The sequence below is a fragment of the Notothenia rossii genome (genome assembly GCF_949606895.1).
Source record: "Notothenia rossii genome assembly, chromosome: 10".
In the NCBI taxonomy this organism is placed as follows: Eukaryota; Metazoa; Chordata; class Actinopteri; order Perciformes; family Nototheniidae; genus Notothenia; species Notothenia rossii.
This window is the reverse complement of record NC_136908.1, coordinates 55,738,556-55,756,288: the sequence shown is the minus strand read 5'-3', so window position 1 is coordinate 55,756,288 and position 17,733 is coordinate 55,738,556. Positions and strand designations below refer to the sequence as shown.

Genomic DNA, 17,733 nt, shown 5'->3' with positions numbered 1-17,733 from the left:
ATAGATTATAAAAGGGTTTTAGGACGCGTCACTGCACTAGAAGCCAACTCCATCGATCAAGCTGGCTGAAACGTTCTCTCCCTCTTCTTCTCATGCTCCCTGTCACTCTCCTTTAACTCCTCCGGTGACTTTCTTTTATTTGAAGATTGTTTTTTCCCCGGTGCTTGGCCGGTTACCGCTGGTATTAAAAACATTTTGGCGAATGGTTAGGTGGCGCGATAGTCTGTAGTGAAGGAGCGCGCTCCCGCTCACAGGAGCCTGCTCGCGCTGCGCTCCGCAGCAAACAGCTGTTTGCTTTTCACCCAACAATGACAAGCGACTCACGAAACGCTATGTTGTAGCGTTGATAAACGAAACAATTTAACTAAATTGATAGTCAAAATACCAATACCACAGGAAACTTTTTTTTTAAACAATATTTTTAGTGGCCCGAGCGGGCAAGTGGAAAGTACGTTATGCTGGCCCGGGGTGTCTAAATAGTGCTTCCGGGCCAGCGGGCCAATTACAATGTCGAGCCCTGCAAAGGAATGCTAATTAAGTGTGAGATGCATATCAATGCCATAAAATATACCTTTATGTGGTAAGGTAATCACTAGTACAGGATGACGGATTCAACTAGGTGAGTTACTTTCACAAGTCTTTACTGATGTGCATTTTGAAGGCATCAGCACATTCATAGCAGGTTGTGATTTAGTGCCACATAGTGCTGACACAATGTGTTCCATCTCACTACTGATATTTTGAAACTCAACACAATTAGCTTTTTAAGTAATTAGGGTCTCTGTTACTTATGTAATGTGGAGAATTGATTTGTGGTAGGCATGCAAATTCCACAGTCTGCCAAATAGCAGCAGTAAATGCAATGTTGGACAAATACCAACATTGCTTTTAAAGCAAGCAACATAGTGAGCATTGCAATGTATCTAACATATTAGGTTCAGTCTGAGCTGTCAAGGTTGAAGAGAAACATTGGAAAAACCTTTTTTTTTTATAAATGTTGGCATGACTATAAATTATATTTGCTGAAAACCACTTTTCAGATCTGCATTAATTCTTTCTTTTCTAAGCCTTTTTAAGGTGGCATTAGGAGTTTTCAATTTACGTAAATAAAGAGTACATTAGAGAAATGTAGGGAACGGAACTGCGTTTGATAAAAAAACACCATATTTTTAGCTACAGTATAAATTAAATGTGAAAGCAAATCGTTTTTTCTTCTTTGCAGGTGACATCTGGAAACGTTTGTATTTTTAGGAACTAATAATGTAAAAGAAATGCTTACTGGAAGAGGCATCAAAACATTGAGTAAACCAAATATGAACTCTTATACAGACCTTTACAATCCTGGAGACAGAATCAAATCCCTGCAAATATTACAACCATATGATGCGCAAACATATACATACTAGGGCTGTGCAATTAATCGTATTTTAATCTCGATTACGATTTTGGCTTGCAACGCAATCGAAATAAAACGATTATTTTGCTGCATGCCCATTCGTCCCTCCCTAAAAGCCCTCGCGGCTAGATTGTGAGTGACAATAGTTGTTTGAGTTCGGCGCGAACGAGGATGGCAGAACAAGGGCAACTCGTGAACAAGAAAGGTAAAACAAATTCCGCTGTTTGGAAATACTTTGGGTTTAACCTGCTAAGCCCCAAGCTTGTTTCTCAGGTCTCAGGCTCGAAAATGATATTCCCAGAACAAATGACTATATCTTCAGCCAGTTGAGGTGGTTCGCGCACCTAGTAAGGATGTCACCTGGGCGCCTCCCTAAGGAGGTGTTCCAGGCACGTCCAGCTGGGAAGAGACCGAGAGGTAGACCTAGGACGAGGTGGAGGGATTATATCTCTTCGCTGGCCTGGTAGCGCCTTGGGATCCCCCAGTCAGAGCTGGTTGATGTGGCCAGGGAAAGGAAAGTTTGGGGCTCTCTGCTGGAACTGCTACCTCCGCGACCCGACCACGGATAAGCGGGAGAAGATGGATGGATGGATGGATGGACACACACACACATACAGGCATTACTTACAAGTCAAATCGCAGGTTCTGTCGCTCTTCAAAAAAGTAGTCCAAAATGAATTTCCGCACAAAGTCCGGGTTTAGCGTGTTGTCTATCACCTCCGTTCTCCCAAACTAGACAATGAAAGGAAGATAAAGACAGATAAGAATACCATTTGGATACATTTGAGGTAAATCCTTGTTTCTTCTACATTTTGCAGTTTTTATAGGCACTTAGTGAGGTTGTAATATCTCCTGGGAAGAACTAATCTTAGCAGGTTATCTCTCGTCAGGTGACTCATCGGGGTAGAGGTAGATTATCTACACAGCTTTAAAGTAATGAATTCAGAGCAGCTGAAGCAACAAGTCAATGGGGGTCAAGCACATTCCCAGTTTGGCATTTAACTTAGCCTATTAATAATGCATGCAGATAATGGGCTACTCAGAACAATGAATACATGGGAATGGTTGAAGCTGCCCCCTGGTTTCCATTGGTGAATATTCATCATTGTGAAAGTGGATGCAGTACAGCCTAACAAGAGTGCACACATGCACACATTGTAGTTACTGGTTGTGTCCACAAGCACAAACAAAGTCTAGTTATTTATCATAATTAGTTGACATTAAATTATAAAATTGTCGAGAGGTCAAATAATGATATTACTTTCTTTGTGTTGCACATTGTGATTGTTTAAATATTTGATCTACAGTTTCTACAATAGGATGTAAGCTTTATTACTGATAAGCTGACAGGCTTCTTTAGCCAATGATTATTAGCAAGTTAGGTGAGTTAGCATGGTAGCAACCTAACATATGGTGGTTAGCATCTTGCCTGCTAAACATGAGAGTTTCATCATTGTCTTATGTGAACTCCTTTTGGACTCAAAGTCGGACATTTTACCTGGAAAGTCCCATTTTATCTGTGAACATGTTGTGCTTGTATTTTATCACGTGGTATTGCTAACAGAGCTCTCAAGTCTCACGCAATTGGCGTGAGACACACGCATTTCACTCCATTCACACGCTCACACGCCACACCTTGTATTTCTCACGCAGAGATCTTCTCACCCAGAGATTTCTTTCCAGGGTACCGCCCACCAAGTTGCGCCGCAATTTTGTAAACAAACTAGGCTTGTTTGAGTGCACTCCACTATTACACACCCCCCCCCCTCCGTTGACATTCGCGATACAGAGGACTTCATATGAACTTTGAGGGGAGCCAGAAGTTGGAGTACCAAACACCGCTGCCAAAATCTCACGCTGAACTCTGTTCAAAACTTGAGAGCCCTGTGCTAACAATGGCTTACATGGCTAGAACTGGTATTGCTAAATGTTTTGACTTGTTGAACAGGAATGTGGTCAACTTGGGTGTGACGGTGTTCCCAGCTACGATTACGACTCTGATGGTAAATGGAACGCAGCATTAGTCAGCTTGCTAGCATGAAGAAATGAGCATTTAACTTAAAGGTCCCATGTCATGATTCTCCGGTTATTACCCGTCCCCTTGTGTGTTATGAAGGTTTTTATGCATGTAAACGGTCTGCAGAGTCAAAACCCTCAAAGTACACCCTGTAGCGAGTAAAACTCTAACACAGAAAAGACCTCCCCAAAACGCCTCGTTGGAGATACGTCACTGTCCATTGATTCTTCCGGGTACCGCATGATGTCATGCGTTATCCGGAACCAAATGGACCAATCCGTGGAGCCGTTACGTTACGTCCGCGGAGTCGTTACGTTAAGCCCCCGCTGATTGGTCCAAATTGACCAATCCACGGACTTCCTCACACACACACTCAGTGCATGCAGCTCTGCTGATCTGTCCTCCCTGGCTGCAGGCTGATAACAGACAGTTGGGCATTTAACTTAGCCTATTAATAATGCATGCAGATAATGGGCTACTCAGAACAATGAATACATGGGAATGATTGAAGCTGCCCCCTGGTTTCCATTGGTGAATATTCATCATTGTGAAAGTGGATGCAGTACAGCCTAACGAGAGTGCACACATGCACACATTGTAGTTACTGGTTGTGTCCACAAGCACAAACAAAGTGTAGTTATTTATCATAATTAGTTGACATTAAATTATAAAATTGTCTAGAGGTCAAATAATGATATTACTTTCTTTGTGTTGCACATTGTGATTGTTTAAATATTTGATCTACAGTTTCTACAATAGGATGTAAGCTTTATTACTGTTAAGCTGACAGGCTTCTTTAGCCAATGATTATTAGCTAGTTAGGTGAGTTAGCATGGTAGCAACCTAACATATGGTGGTTAGCATCTTGCCTGCTAAACATGAGAGTTTCAGCATTGTCTTATGTGAACTCCTTTTGGACTCAAAGTCGGACATTTTACCTGGAAAGTCCCATTTTATCTGTGAACATATTGTGCTTGTATTTTATCACGTGGTATTGCTAACAGAGCTCTCAAGTCTCACGCAATTGGCGTGAGACACACGCATTTCACTCCATTCACACGCTCACACGCCACATCTTGTATTTCTCACGCAGAGATCTTCCCACCCAGAGATTTCTTTCCAGGGTACCGCCCACCAAGTTGCGCCGCAATTTTGTAAACGAACTAGGCTTGTTTGAGACACGCACTCCACTAGCACCCCCCCCCCCCCCCCCGTTGACATTCGCGATACAGAGGGCTTCATATGAACTTTGAGGGGAGCCAGAAGTTTGAGTACCAAACACCGCTGCCAAAATCTCACGCTGAACTCTGTTCAAAACTTGAGAGCCCTGTGCTAACAATGGCTTACATGGCTAGAACTGGTATTGCCAACTGTTCTGACTTGTTGAACAGGAATGTGGTCAACTTGGGTGTGACGGTGTTCCCAGCTACGATTACGACTCTGATGGTAAATGGAACGCAGCATTAGTCAGCTTGCATGCATGAAGAAATTAGAATTTAACTTAAAGGTCCCATGTCATGCTTTTCCGGTTATTATCCGTCCCCTTGTGTGTTATGAAGGTTTTTATGCATGTAAACGGTCTGCAGAGTCAAAACCCTCAAAGTACACCCTGTAGCGAGTAAAACTCTAACACAGAAAAGACCTCCCCAAAACGCCTCGTTGGAGATACGTCACTGTCCATTGATTCTTCCAGGTACTGCATGATGTCATGCGTTATCCGGAACCAAATGGACCAATCCGTGGAGCCGTTACGTTACGTCCGCGGAGTCGTTACGTTAAGCCCCCGCTGATTGGTCCAAATTGACCAATCCACGGACTTCCTCACACACACACTCAGTGCATGCAGCTCTGCTGATCTCTCCTCCCTGGCTGCAGGCTGATAACAGACAGTTGGGATCGCGGCGAAATTCTCTCTGCAGACCCATTCTCACAGCGTTTATCAGCCTTTTTCTTACTCAATATCAAGCCACACTTATTGTTTTTACTTCGGCTGTGACTTTGTGTGGGCTCAGGGTGAGTTTGGCTGTCGCTAAACAAGGAAACCACACCTCCACGGAGCTCAGCGCGATTCACAACGTCGCGACCAATCAGAGCACACTGTGCTCACAGGGAGGGTGGGGGCTGGAGCTACTGGAGCTACAACGAGCCGTTAAAGGCAGAGAGTGAAATTCAGTGAATACACGTAGTTTACAGAGATGCTGTTTGAGAAACCAATGTGATTTTGGAAAATTGCACAATATAAATCTATTCTAGTAGACCTCAACAATGGAATTATGATCAGTGGAAATGGCCATGACATGGGACCTTTAAAGAATCACTGTGCAAAACCACAGCCTCAGATATCAACTAGCATAGCTGTTGCCTCTTATTGTACCATAGCTGGAGTAGATAAAGATACATTTGAGTGTGTTTCCACTGCTTGTTTGTTTTCACCATTGGTCTGTTATAAAATATAAGTTTATAAGGATAACATGTGGATAAATGTTGGCAATGAAACCAAAAATCACTCTCTTTAACACTCACCTCTCTCCACTCCTTGTTGCCCATGCCTTGTGCGTAAAGAACACATACTGTGGATAAAATGAACACATAAGATAACATTTAGAAAAATTGATCAAACCTATGCCAATAGCATAGTTTTCCAGCTTTTTTATTCTAAAAACCTTCCTAATTATCAATATACTACCCGACAACTGTACGAAAGGATTGTAAATTATAAAATCATATTATTGAAATGGTGGCTAAGCTAACAAAGGATAAATTAATATTACTCTCATATAACACCAAGCTAAAAGTGTTATTGGATCCATCCGAATATGCCTAACAAGCCATGAATGCAGGAATTATGAATAATAAAACTACATCAAAGCACCTAATAGTTTTATTCATGAAGCCCAACATGTTTTCTGTCTTAAGATGGTGAAAGACATCATTTGCGAACATTATCCAATTTCCCCTTAAAAGGACAATTTAATAAAAGGAAAATTACTGAGCTCACTCATCATACACTTAATTTCTCGAGGCCTTTGATGTGCCTCTCAGATAAGTACCAGAAAGGATGTAAAAATTAGAATGTACACACAAACACACGATATTTCATCTTATTTCTGGGGTCTGATGGATAATATATTTCTGGGAAAAGATACAAATAAAACCAATTATAAAATAGAAAACTTCTTTGCGGTTTTGGATGCTTATCTACTGAAGGGTTTAATGACTCAATCCTGCTTGTACCTGAAAGCAGTGGTTGCGTTACAATTTCTTGTTGTCTGTCAAATTTGATCACTGCTCTCATTTTAAAATGTATTTTTACCAGCAGGTGACAGATCCAGGGTATCTCCATGTTTCTCATACATCCTTTTATTTCCTCTTTTCTTTCCCTCCTTGCTCTTTCTCGCTGTCAGTCTGGTTCATATCAGGAGTCCGAAGACACCATGCTCAGCATAACCGTGATCACCACTCAGCAAGCCCTCCTCCTCCTCCTCCTCCTCCACTCATCCTCATCATGTTACCGTCATTCTCGTCATCGTGTTTATCTCTGCCATCATTATCAGGGAGTCGTTTATTTCCCATGCTTTTGTGAATACGCTGACATACTATGTATTGCAAAAACAGTATATGTGTATTAGTGGGTCCAGTGATCTACTTTATACTTCAACCAATATTGTACTTTTAGCTCCACTACATTTGTCGGACAGCTTTAGTTACTTTGCAGATTCAGATTTTAAGGCAATATAAAAAGTAAATCAACTTATAAATGAAAACTGACATTTATTTGAGGGTAAAATATCCAGCAGCTTTACATAAAGTAATACAAAATAGCTCTACATGTACCAACTGTGATGAAAACATGAATGTATCAATAATCATAATCTAGTCATTTTGATGCCAATACCTGAATGTACGACTTTCTACTTATTAAAATGTTGTACTGCTACACATGAAAAGTATAAATAAAAGTAGGATCCATTGATAAACACGTGAAGCTAATTAACTATATGATAAGTTCTCAAATATTTTTTTGGGATGCCAAATAAGTGAAGTCATTTATCAAACAAGGGGGTTATTGATCTTCCCTAACCCTAACCCGATCTTCTCATCTGAGTCTATGAAAGGACGCGCACAAGCTATTTTCCAAAAGGTTAACCTCCTCCTTTAACTAACAGCCTTGTTGCTAATATAATTATTATAATGATTTTAACTGCTGGATAAAGAGGAGAATTAACACCATTTTTTGTAAATCCATAGGTCGAAGCCTCTTAATTGGCTCACGCATTAGTCACACTTCTCCAGCAGAACTTACGCATTTAGTGAGAAAAAAACACTAAAGAAGTGACTCATGACTACATACTGCTACACAAAAGACCTTCGACTGGTCCCGCCATTTAATCCCATTATTTTTGAAATTGTGCAAATCTGTTCTTTTTACATTCATTTCCAATTGTACCCCTTGCATATCTAATCTATCCTTAACTTCTTGTTGAGCTATTTTTGAAATGATAAAGAGGCAATCATGCAGAGACACACAAACTTGTTCACCATGGGTTTATAAGACATACAGATATGTGGTGGATCTTACTTGGGTCTGATTTGGAGAAGGTGTCCCTATCCAGCAGGTTTCTATGGAGACACAGAAGGGAAAGTGGTCAGAAACACAGCTTCGTTGTCATCCAAATTTGGCAGCGAACGCATTTTAACACGCAGACTATTCATGGACTCTCTTCAATATGATTCAGCACGTTAGCATCACACTCTGTTTACAGTATCCCACTGAAACTCTTATCTGAGGTGGTAGAATACAAAGAACATATATTAATAGTACTATATATATAACAGCCAGATTATTTTAACAAGATTTTAAAAAGCATAAGCCTATTTATAGCTCATGAAAATAACATATGAACAATAAACTGATGCTACTAGCAGGTGTTACCTTGCCTTAAAAAGGTCTAAAAGCTAAATCAACCTGCTCCCATAAAATGTGTATTCATTCACATCTGAAAATAGTCCCAAATTGAAAACTTTTCTTATCACATAGACAGCAACAGCCCTGCGCAAAAAGCTTTCACCTACATCCACTACAAATCCTCAGGACATGTATGAAGTGCATTCAACTTATAACCAGACTTTATTTATCAGTATTCAGATTTGAAGGCTCCTCATTTCATGCTTGAGAAACAGAACGTCTAAGATCATAGAGGGATATATTGTTCAGCTCTCTGTCCAGGCAAACCATTGAGATTCAGCTGAGATGAACATTAATAAAACCGAAGAATTGATGTTCGCCCCCAGAAAAACGAAGGAGAACTAGAGGAAACCAAATGGCTTGATACGAAAGTGGCATGAGACCTCGTCATTAATCCTGATTTGTGAATAATGAGATGAATGATGGTGGGGATGATGGCACCTAATGATCTAGAGAGGAAAGGAGAGGAGAGGAGAGGAGAGGAGAGGAGAGATTGGGATCACTAACGTGTCGATGAGGTTAAATCACTCTAGCGTGTTAAGGGCCTCCATAAGAATTAAGATTTGCTCTCCAATCTACTTCCTTTCCTCTATTTCAGGTGCCCTGCTGTATCCTGCTGGTGGAAGGGATATGACAATGTGGGTAATGATTCCTGTCATCATGCTATCAATTCAAGGGAAAGGCTGTGAGACAGAGAGAAGTGTTCCTTCTTCAGCTCACTTATTTCTCTTGTGTGAACTTATGAACACTTCCTATGGCATTTTCCTCTCTGAATGTTTGTTTTCTATTTTATTTCTATTCTTGTTTATTTGTAAAGTGCCTTGTCTTTTATGCTGCTGCAACAAAAACAATTTCCCAAATTGCGATCAATAAAGTACCATCTTATCTTATCTCTCATCTTGTTCTCAAAACAAAAGCCCATCAGTCTCTCCTGTTTGTTGGCGACTTTTATGCGGAAAAACTCAAACTTTTTGAAACTGCCACATCACTCATTTCAAATTTTGCGATCTGCACAATGATTTCCCGCCACTTTTGCGAGACTTTCAAGAAACTTCAAGTGTTTGGCTAAGGTTCACAGTTTCTGGTCATTTACTCCCACCACACACACACACACACACACACACACACACACACACACACACACACACACACACACACACACACACACACACACACACACACACACACACACACACACACACACACACACACACACACACACACACACACACACACACACACACACACACACACACACACACACACACACACACGAATCTGTTGCCTAATAAGAGAAGAGAAGGCATATTTCTTGATCTACACTTTCACTGCCGTCGTGTTTCATTTCACATGGAAAGATTAATGCACACTTAAATGTTCGAAAACACAAGCTATAATGCAATACTGTGACACTATCCGGGTGGTGTCATTTCCCACTCTGCACCCCCACAGACGGCGGTACACTTAGGAACACATGTGAAAATACACTTTCTCCCATTGAGAGCAGATTTGAAGCAACACACTCTCTGACTGGCTGCTGCTCAGAGCACATCACACATGGTGAAACTCCAAATGGGCTCCCCCTGTGCATGTGTGTGTTTGAGTGAATATGTCGTGTGTGTGTGTGTGTGTGTGTGTGTGTGTGTGTGTGTGTGTGTGTGTGTGAGACACATTTTCAGGATTTCCACTTCAGCGGATAATTTGAATGAGTCATGGCTCTTTTCCTCTCGCTCCTTTCCTCTTTTCATCCAGAGGCAGGCCATTCGAGTCTTTCGAGGCACAGGAATAAAGCTACTACACCAAAATAGTGGGTTAGTATATTTAGCAGTTTCCAACAAATTATATTTTCTCATACGAGTATTATGGAAATGTGAAATAAAACACAGCAAAATAACAACCTAATAGAAAGAAAGATGAATATGTCAATCAACTTATCGGTTAAAGCGACAAGCAATGGCACACTGATGTTAACGGCAAAGTAAAGTACTAATTTGTGTCAAAGGATATTGATTTCTTCAACAGATTTCCTTGAGGCTTTCGTATATTTCAATCCATCTCAATCTTTCCTGTAAAAAAAAAAACGTACTGCTGTACCTAACTCTTTCTGGTTATGCTGTGATGAATTAATAGTAGTTAAGTAGTAGTAGTCAAGTAGTCACCTATACAGCTCTTAAGCGAATGAGTGAAAACATGTACAAAGCACCCCCATTATGTGATTAGGATGTTAGAGATTTCAATGGCATTCCATTTCTGAGAATAGCATATCAATGTCTTCTGATTTTTATTAGAATTCTTCCACATTTCCCGGGAATTCTTGAATGGGTTTCATCGACAGAAAAATTGCAAATTTATTGCACAGTAAAGTAGGTATGCATACATGCAGTAGGTAGGTCACTATGGATCTACAAAGCCTTCAAACCAATCTTCAGGGTGAATGCATTGCATCACCATCCAATGTATCTGTAAATTCAGTGGTTTTAAATTTGTCATCAAGCTAAAAACAGACAGTTTTGGTCGTTAAGGTGATTTTTATTTAAAAGAAATACGCCACAACTAGGTCGAAATTCATTCAAATGAGCTGGATATTGTACTTGGGGTCAACTGAGGTCAAGGCGAACCTATAAACGTCTTTGACAGTTGACGCACATTTTTAAATCGTACTGTCATTAAAGGGAATCCCTCTGATGCATTACCTTTGACAGCTGTCAATCAAAGCAACAGGAAGGGAAATCTGACACAAGATGGGACACACACACACACACACACACACACACACACACACACACACACACACACACACACACACACACACACACACACACACACACACACACACACACACACACACACACACACACACACACACACACACACACACACACACACACACACACACACACACACACACACACACACACACACACACACTCTGTAATTATGTCGAATGTCTGGTTCTCTGTGTGTTTGCTCAACAGCAAGAGCCACGGGGATAACAGCAGAGTGGGGACGGGAACCATAGCAACTACTGGCAGCCAATTGGGGTAACTTGACTGACTTGACTGACAGTCGTGGGGTCTTTTCTGACTGGGACTCCATCAGTGTTGTAGTGTTTGTGGTTCTCACCCTTACATTCAATTTCCCCCACCTCTCTAGTGTCTCCCTTTCCCTTCTTTCACCTCCAATCCAATTTTTTCCCCATTCCATTTATTTATTTTCTTCTTTCCCTTCATGTCTACTCCCCATCATCGGTTTATCCTGCTCTGCTTTGCCATGGGTCCTCTCTTGCCTCCCTGTTTTTTAAATGATTGAAAATATCTACTGTGGCTTCTTTTTTTTTTTTGGCTTGAAAGGCCGTGTCCCTGACAGTGTGTTACCTGGGCGACACAACAGCAAAGAATCCCCCCGGGACCCTCACATCCCTCTCAACGCTACAGAAATAAATTGGGTTTTTGGCTCACTATAGGAGAGGAGAAGAAGCAGAAGCAACAGAGGAAATACATATAAATGGGCAAAAAAGGGAAGGAAATGATAGAGAATGAAAAAAAGATAGTTGTGAGAAAGAAACAGTACAGGTGTGGAGTGCAAAAATTAGCTATCTACGTTTTGCTGAAGTGATACCAACACTATTTCAGATCCCCAGAACAAAGCCTTTTTCCTGTGACACGAAATGAGCTATGTTTGCATGAGTTTGCTTTTGAATGCATGCCAAAACCACTAAGGATTTTAGATTTCCTAATGTGGCAATTGGTTAATGAAGAACTATAAATTGAGCTACATTTTTCTGCTGTGCTTTCAAAGGAAGGCAGCTTAATCAGAATATTGAATTAGCTACTCTACTCTGTGCCAAAGACTCAAGTTTTCTAATTGCTGGTTTTCATCCAACAATGTAATCTGATATTGTTTATGACACAGATATGCATTACTCTAGTTTGGTATTTTTGGTTATTTGGACCTCATTTACCTGTTTAATAACTATATAAAGAAGATCTCAAGCCTGATAGACGCTGTGCTTTTTTAAATCTCATCACATTTCTGCTTTCAGACCTCTTGTTGAGCTTTCCACTAGGGATGTCACGATCACCTTTTTTTGCTCCCGATCCGAGTCCGATCATTTGATTTTGACAATCTGCCGATACCGATTTTTCCCAATCCGATCTTCATGCAATGCATTAAGAGAAAAAAAAGTAACAGATAACGGCTGGTCATCCAACGCCATGAATTCAGCTTTCTTCGCTGTTATTTTTTTGGCCTTTTCACTGTTCGGGGGCAGTTTCTCTTTCCTTTTAAAAGTCTCTGAAAGTGTCGGTTGTTTCAGTGCCGTTACCTGAGTGGCCGCTGTGTACTCGTCGTGTTGTTGTTGGTGTTTGTTTCTCAGTTGGCGTATTAGATTGGTCGTGTTGAACGTAGCTCTGTTCCACCACGCCTTGCAAACATTGCATCTGGCTGTTACACTGCCTTCGCTTTCAATTTTATAATACTTCCAAACTCCTGAAATGTCTCTGTCCCGACTCCAGAGTCACCAGCTGAACCTAGCCTCTTGTTAGCTTACTGCTACTATTAGACACTGCCCACTCTGTTGCCAGATTTGAGAGAAATAAGCAACCAGGTCTATGAAAACAAGCCCAAAATAAGCAACACATACATGATGTTGTGTAATTTTAAACCAAAACTAAGGCCTCAGGATGACTTTAAGAGGTGAACATGGTCATTTTTGTTTTGTAACATTAAATAAAATAATAAAAATATTTTATAAAAAAAAAAAATAATAATAATAATAATTCCCGATCCCCGATTTTTTTCTCCCGATTCCGATCTTTTGAAAATCACGTGATTGGCTCCGATCCCCGATCACGTGATCAGATCGGGACATCTCCAAGTCAACCCCTGTTCTATCCTCTCCTCAGGGGAAAGGGATTTTCTCAGTGAGGGCTCAAAGCAGTACTTCCTGTTCTGACTTCTTCTTCCCCTCCTCACTTTTCCTCTCTTTCTGTCCGTCTGTCTCTCCCTCTGTTTGACCATGACCTGAATCGGCTCTGTGGAGACTCCACCCTCTCACTGAACTAGAAACATTTACACACATGTAGATACACACAGGGAAACCACGTGGAGCAACCTGTGCATGGTCCAATGATTTTCCATTTCAACTACCTCCAATGTCCTTCACAAACAATCGCTTTAATTAGGCTTTTACGATATGGGAAGGTCCATTATATCGTGGGTATTTACTTAAGATAAAGAACCCACACGTGGAAAAAAACAGCAATGCTAATGGATGGAAAAACACAAGCAGAAAAGAAAAAGAGTGACACGTTGAGGAAGACTTCCTTTTTTACGATTTCCCGGAGATATTCTGCGTTAGACCCCTGGCACTCTTCTTTCCTTACACTTACATATCTTTTGGCAATTGAAAACCTCTCTTGAGTCACTTTTCATGTGATAAAAATGCCCCCGCCATGATTAGTATGCAAAAAAAACCTGTTATGGATGCTAAGAATGGGGGAGCTGCAGTGTCCCTAGGAAAATCAATTGATAACCTTTATGATTTGACGTTATCATAATGGAAATATCTGTATGACGTAGCAGGCAGTTTTCTTTGGACACTAAAATAAAGCAAGAAATTGAATTTAGTCATGCGTACTGCCTTATTTTAATATCCGGTAAAGGGACATTAAGCAAAACAAAGGCTCATAGCTGCACGAGTTATAATGACTTCAGTTGCACCGATGAAGTTGAGTAGTATCAAAATAATTTCAGTTATGATTTCAAAATAGGGTTTGATGAGACAAAAAGCAGCAATGGGTAATTGAACGCGTCAGAAGAAGGACTTCCCGCATCTGAGAAGCGGGTGAATGTAGCATTTTTGTGGTGCAATTCTAGTTTTAGGAAGCATTGTTAACGGAGATACGTTTTAAAGCTATTCTGTTGATGTTACAGTATGTTCCTCTAACTGCTCTCATTCCACTCCACTCCTACAGTCACACCGGCTTCAACCTTGGGTTAACAGAAGTGGAACATCTATATTACAAATGGATTTATCTCAGCTTCCAGGAGCAGCGAAGGTGGAACACAGAGCAAAGACTCACTCAGTACACCAGAGAGCGGCTCAAAGCTGCAGACGGGAGTGTTAACGCTAAAAAGGGACCCTGCAGTGCGAGAAACTCATTAAATGTTAATACCAACAATACTGGTAAACGGAACTTTGAGGGCTTGTTCAAATACAAGGTCGAGGTCGAATACCACTCAAGTCGTATGCGAAGACAGAACAAATCATAAATAAGGTTGAGAAAATATCCTTTTATTCCTAATTCTGAATCCAATTCAAGTGTTTTTCGGGTTGGGATGTTAAACACGCTGTCTATATCAGACCCATACTGTATTAGCATGCATTACCTATTAATACTGACTCTATTCTCCAGGAATTTAATGCACTTTTTCTGTATCACATTCACCGCCGCATGACTCTTGGCTGAGTGTGTAGACGTGCTTAGCAACAGAGTAATATTCTCGGAAAGATGTGGAGCGAGAGGAGACAACTGGGCATGCTCAGATGCTCTCAACAGGTCGCTGAGCACAGCTACAGGTACCTGCATCTCGTTATCTCTTGTGTTCTTTCTGCGTCACTTCTTTCCCGCTGCATATTTACCAATCTATCCAATTAACTACTGATGTGAATTTGGGAGAATGAATAAAAAAAGCACTTTTTTAACACACACACACACACACACACACACACACACACACACACACACACACACACACACACACACACACACACACACACACACACACACACACACACACACACACACACACACACACACACACACACACACACACACACACACACACACACACACACACACACACACACACACACACACACACACACACACACACACAGAAGGAGAGCATCAGCAGCTTGTATTCTCACTGCTGCCCTAATTCTTCTTGACAAGGGCTGGGAGAGCCAAGAGAACATCTCAGTACACACACACACACACACACACACACTGTCTGAATATCCACTTACACACTGACATGTGGAACAAAATAAACATCAGTCATACAACACACAAACCCACATCTGTGCTGGTGGCATTTTACCTTAATTGCCTTTGTCAATGCTTTCACTGCAGTTTAGTCCGACTCGCCTTTAGTTTTCTCCAACAACAACACCTGTCTTTTTATGATTGCTTTACAAGCAGTATGAGGGTAAGAGAATGAAAACAATACACTATTTGTTTATGATTTAGTCAAACAGTTCTTAGACTAAAATATGACAGGAGTTTGTGTGTGTGTGTGTGTGTGTGTGTGTGTGTGTGTGTGTGTGTGTGTGTGTGTGTGTGTGTGTGTGTGTGTGTGTGTGTGACAGACAGCAACCCTGGAGGAATTCAAACAGCCTCTGTGCGATGTGACCGGGATGGAGATGACTTCATTAGGCCAGCCAATTTCTATCTTTCTATCCCCCCCCCCCCTCCACCACCCCCGTATCTGTCTCTCTCTGGCTGTAAATTTGTCTCTGAGGGTGCTTTACTGTATGTCGAGCAATCTCCCTGGTCAAATAGTTTCAATCTGTGTCGCACTGGCAAATCTGGTGTGCACCCTTTCTTTAGTCAGGTACAATCAGATATAACCCATTTCTGTCACCGAAAATGCCAAAAAATGTAATTTGGCAAGCGGGATTTATAGGAGATGTTTTGATTTCTTTTATTGCGGCTTCATGTCCCCCGGGAGGCAATCATCAGAGTGAAAATACAAATGTCAGAGCATCACATGTGATCGGATTTTTATGTGTGTGCCGAAAATGTCATCAACTGTCTGACTGACGGGAGACACAGCAATACAAATATCTGCTGGTGTGTGTGTGTATGTGTGTGTGTGTGTGTGTGTGTGTGTGTGTGTGTGTGTGTGTTTAAAGGCTTCTAATGGCATGTTTGCATTGTGTACAGCTCAATTCTGATGCATTCTGTACCTGCTGTGTTTATTTATTTCATTACCTTTGCTTATTATGCCTGTTTTTAATAATGTATTTATGCTGTATTTGTTCTTAAATGTCTTTTGCTTTTAATCCGTAAAGCACTTTGAATCGCCAAGTTCTGAAAAGTGCTATATAAATAAAATTGCCTTGCCTTGATGTACATCTGGGTATATTGATGAATCAATGATTCCTCTGTAATGGAACGTTCTCTGATGGCCCAGTAAGCAGAGCTTTTTACGCCCGTATGACCCAAAGGTCAAGAGGTCACCACGCTCAATTATTCTCGGGAATATTATGAAAAATTATCAAGAACAACATCTGCTAGATACTTCTGGAAAAACGACTCTTACACTAGGAATACAACATTAAAAATTCACATAATTGCCGAGCAGTGATTGAATTTCATCTATAACATTTGTCAAAAAGTCCACACGAATTTCAGTTAGAGGATAAAGTAAAACGAATAGTAAGTCTCTTTTTGCCTTTGAGTTAGTGATGTGAAAGGTGTGTGTGTGTGTGTGTGTGTGTGTGTGTGTGTGTGTGTGTGTGTATGTGTGTGTGTGTGTGTGTCCTTGAGTCCATTTTTATCACCTGCTTTTTAAAATAACACCAAAGCTGACCTTGAGAGTGAGGGTGAGCGTATACACATATTACCTATTATATTGTGTGTGTGTGTGTGTGTGTGTGTGTGTGTGTGTGTGTGTGTGTGTGTGTGTGTGTGTAGCCCTTGACCTTTGCCAATGACTCGCTCTCCCTCTTCGTCAGATCTTTATCAATCCATTTTCTGGCTGCAGCTACACAGCTTGATGCATGAAGCGGAGGCATTGTGTCACTTTGTGGCATGTGTGTTTTTCAAAAATGTGTGTGTGGCTACAGAGCCACTGAACACACACATGATGGTTGACACAGTGCACACTCACACCGACACACACACACACACACAGTGGCTGGTAACTTATGTAGAAAAGCACCCGCAGTGAGAGAATAACAGAAGCAAGGAGGTCAATAGTAATTTCCTCCTAGTGCATAAATCTTTACTGACCTGACTTGAAGAAGCCCAAACCTGATTACGACACACACACACACACACACACACACACACACACACACACACACACACACACACACACACACACACACACACACACACACACACACACACACACACACACACACACACACACACACACACACACACACACACACACACACACACACACACACACACACACACACACACACACACACACACACACACACACACACACACACACACAGAGGTAAAGTACGACAGTGGCATCAATTGGTGGAGGCTCAGAGAGAGTTTCTTCAATATAGCTTTGTCTGGCTTTACTGTGCTCTCAGCCAAAATCATT

General features: G+C 41.1%; 1 protein-coding gene across 1 annotated transcript in view; it reads right to left on the bottom strand.

The window, feature by feature from the left end:
- LOC307022826 (copine-8) overlaps positions 1–17,733 on the bottom strand; it is a 72,144-nt gene that overhangs the window by 45,184 nt on the left and 9,227 nt on the right. Inside the window, exons 2-4 of the mRNA XM_079655721.1 lie at positions 7,993–8,033; positions 5,937–5,983; positions 2,025–2,128 (exon numbers count right to left, since the gene is read on the bottom strand). Of these exons, the coding sequence (XP_079511847.1) occupies positions 2,025–2,128; positions 5,937–5,983; positions 7,993–8,033 (192 nt within the window). The remainder of the gene's footprint in view (positions 1–2,024; positions 2,129–5,936; positions 5,984–7,992; positions 8,034–17,733) is intronic.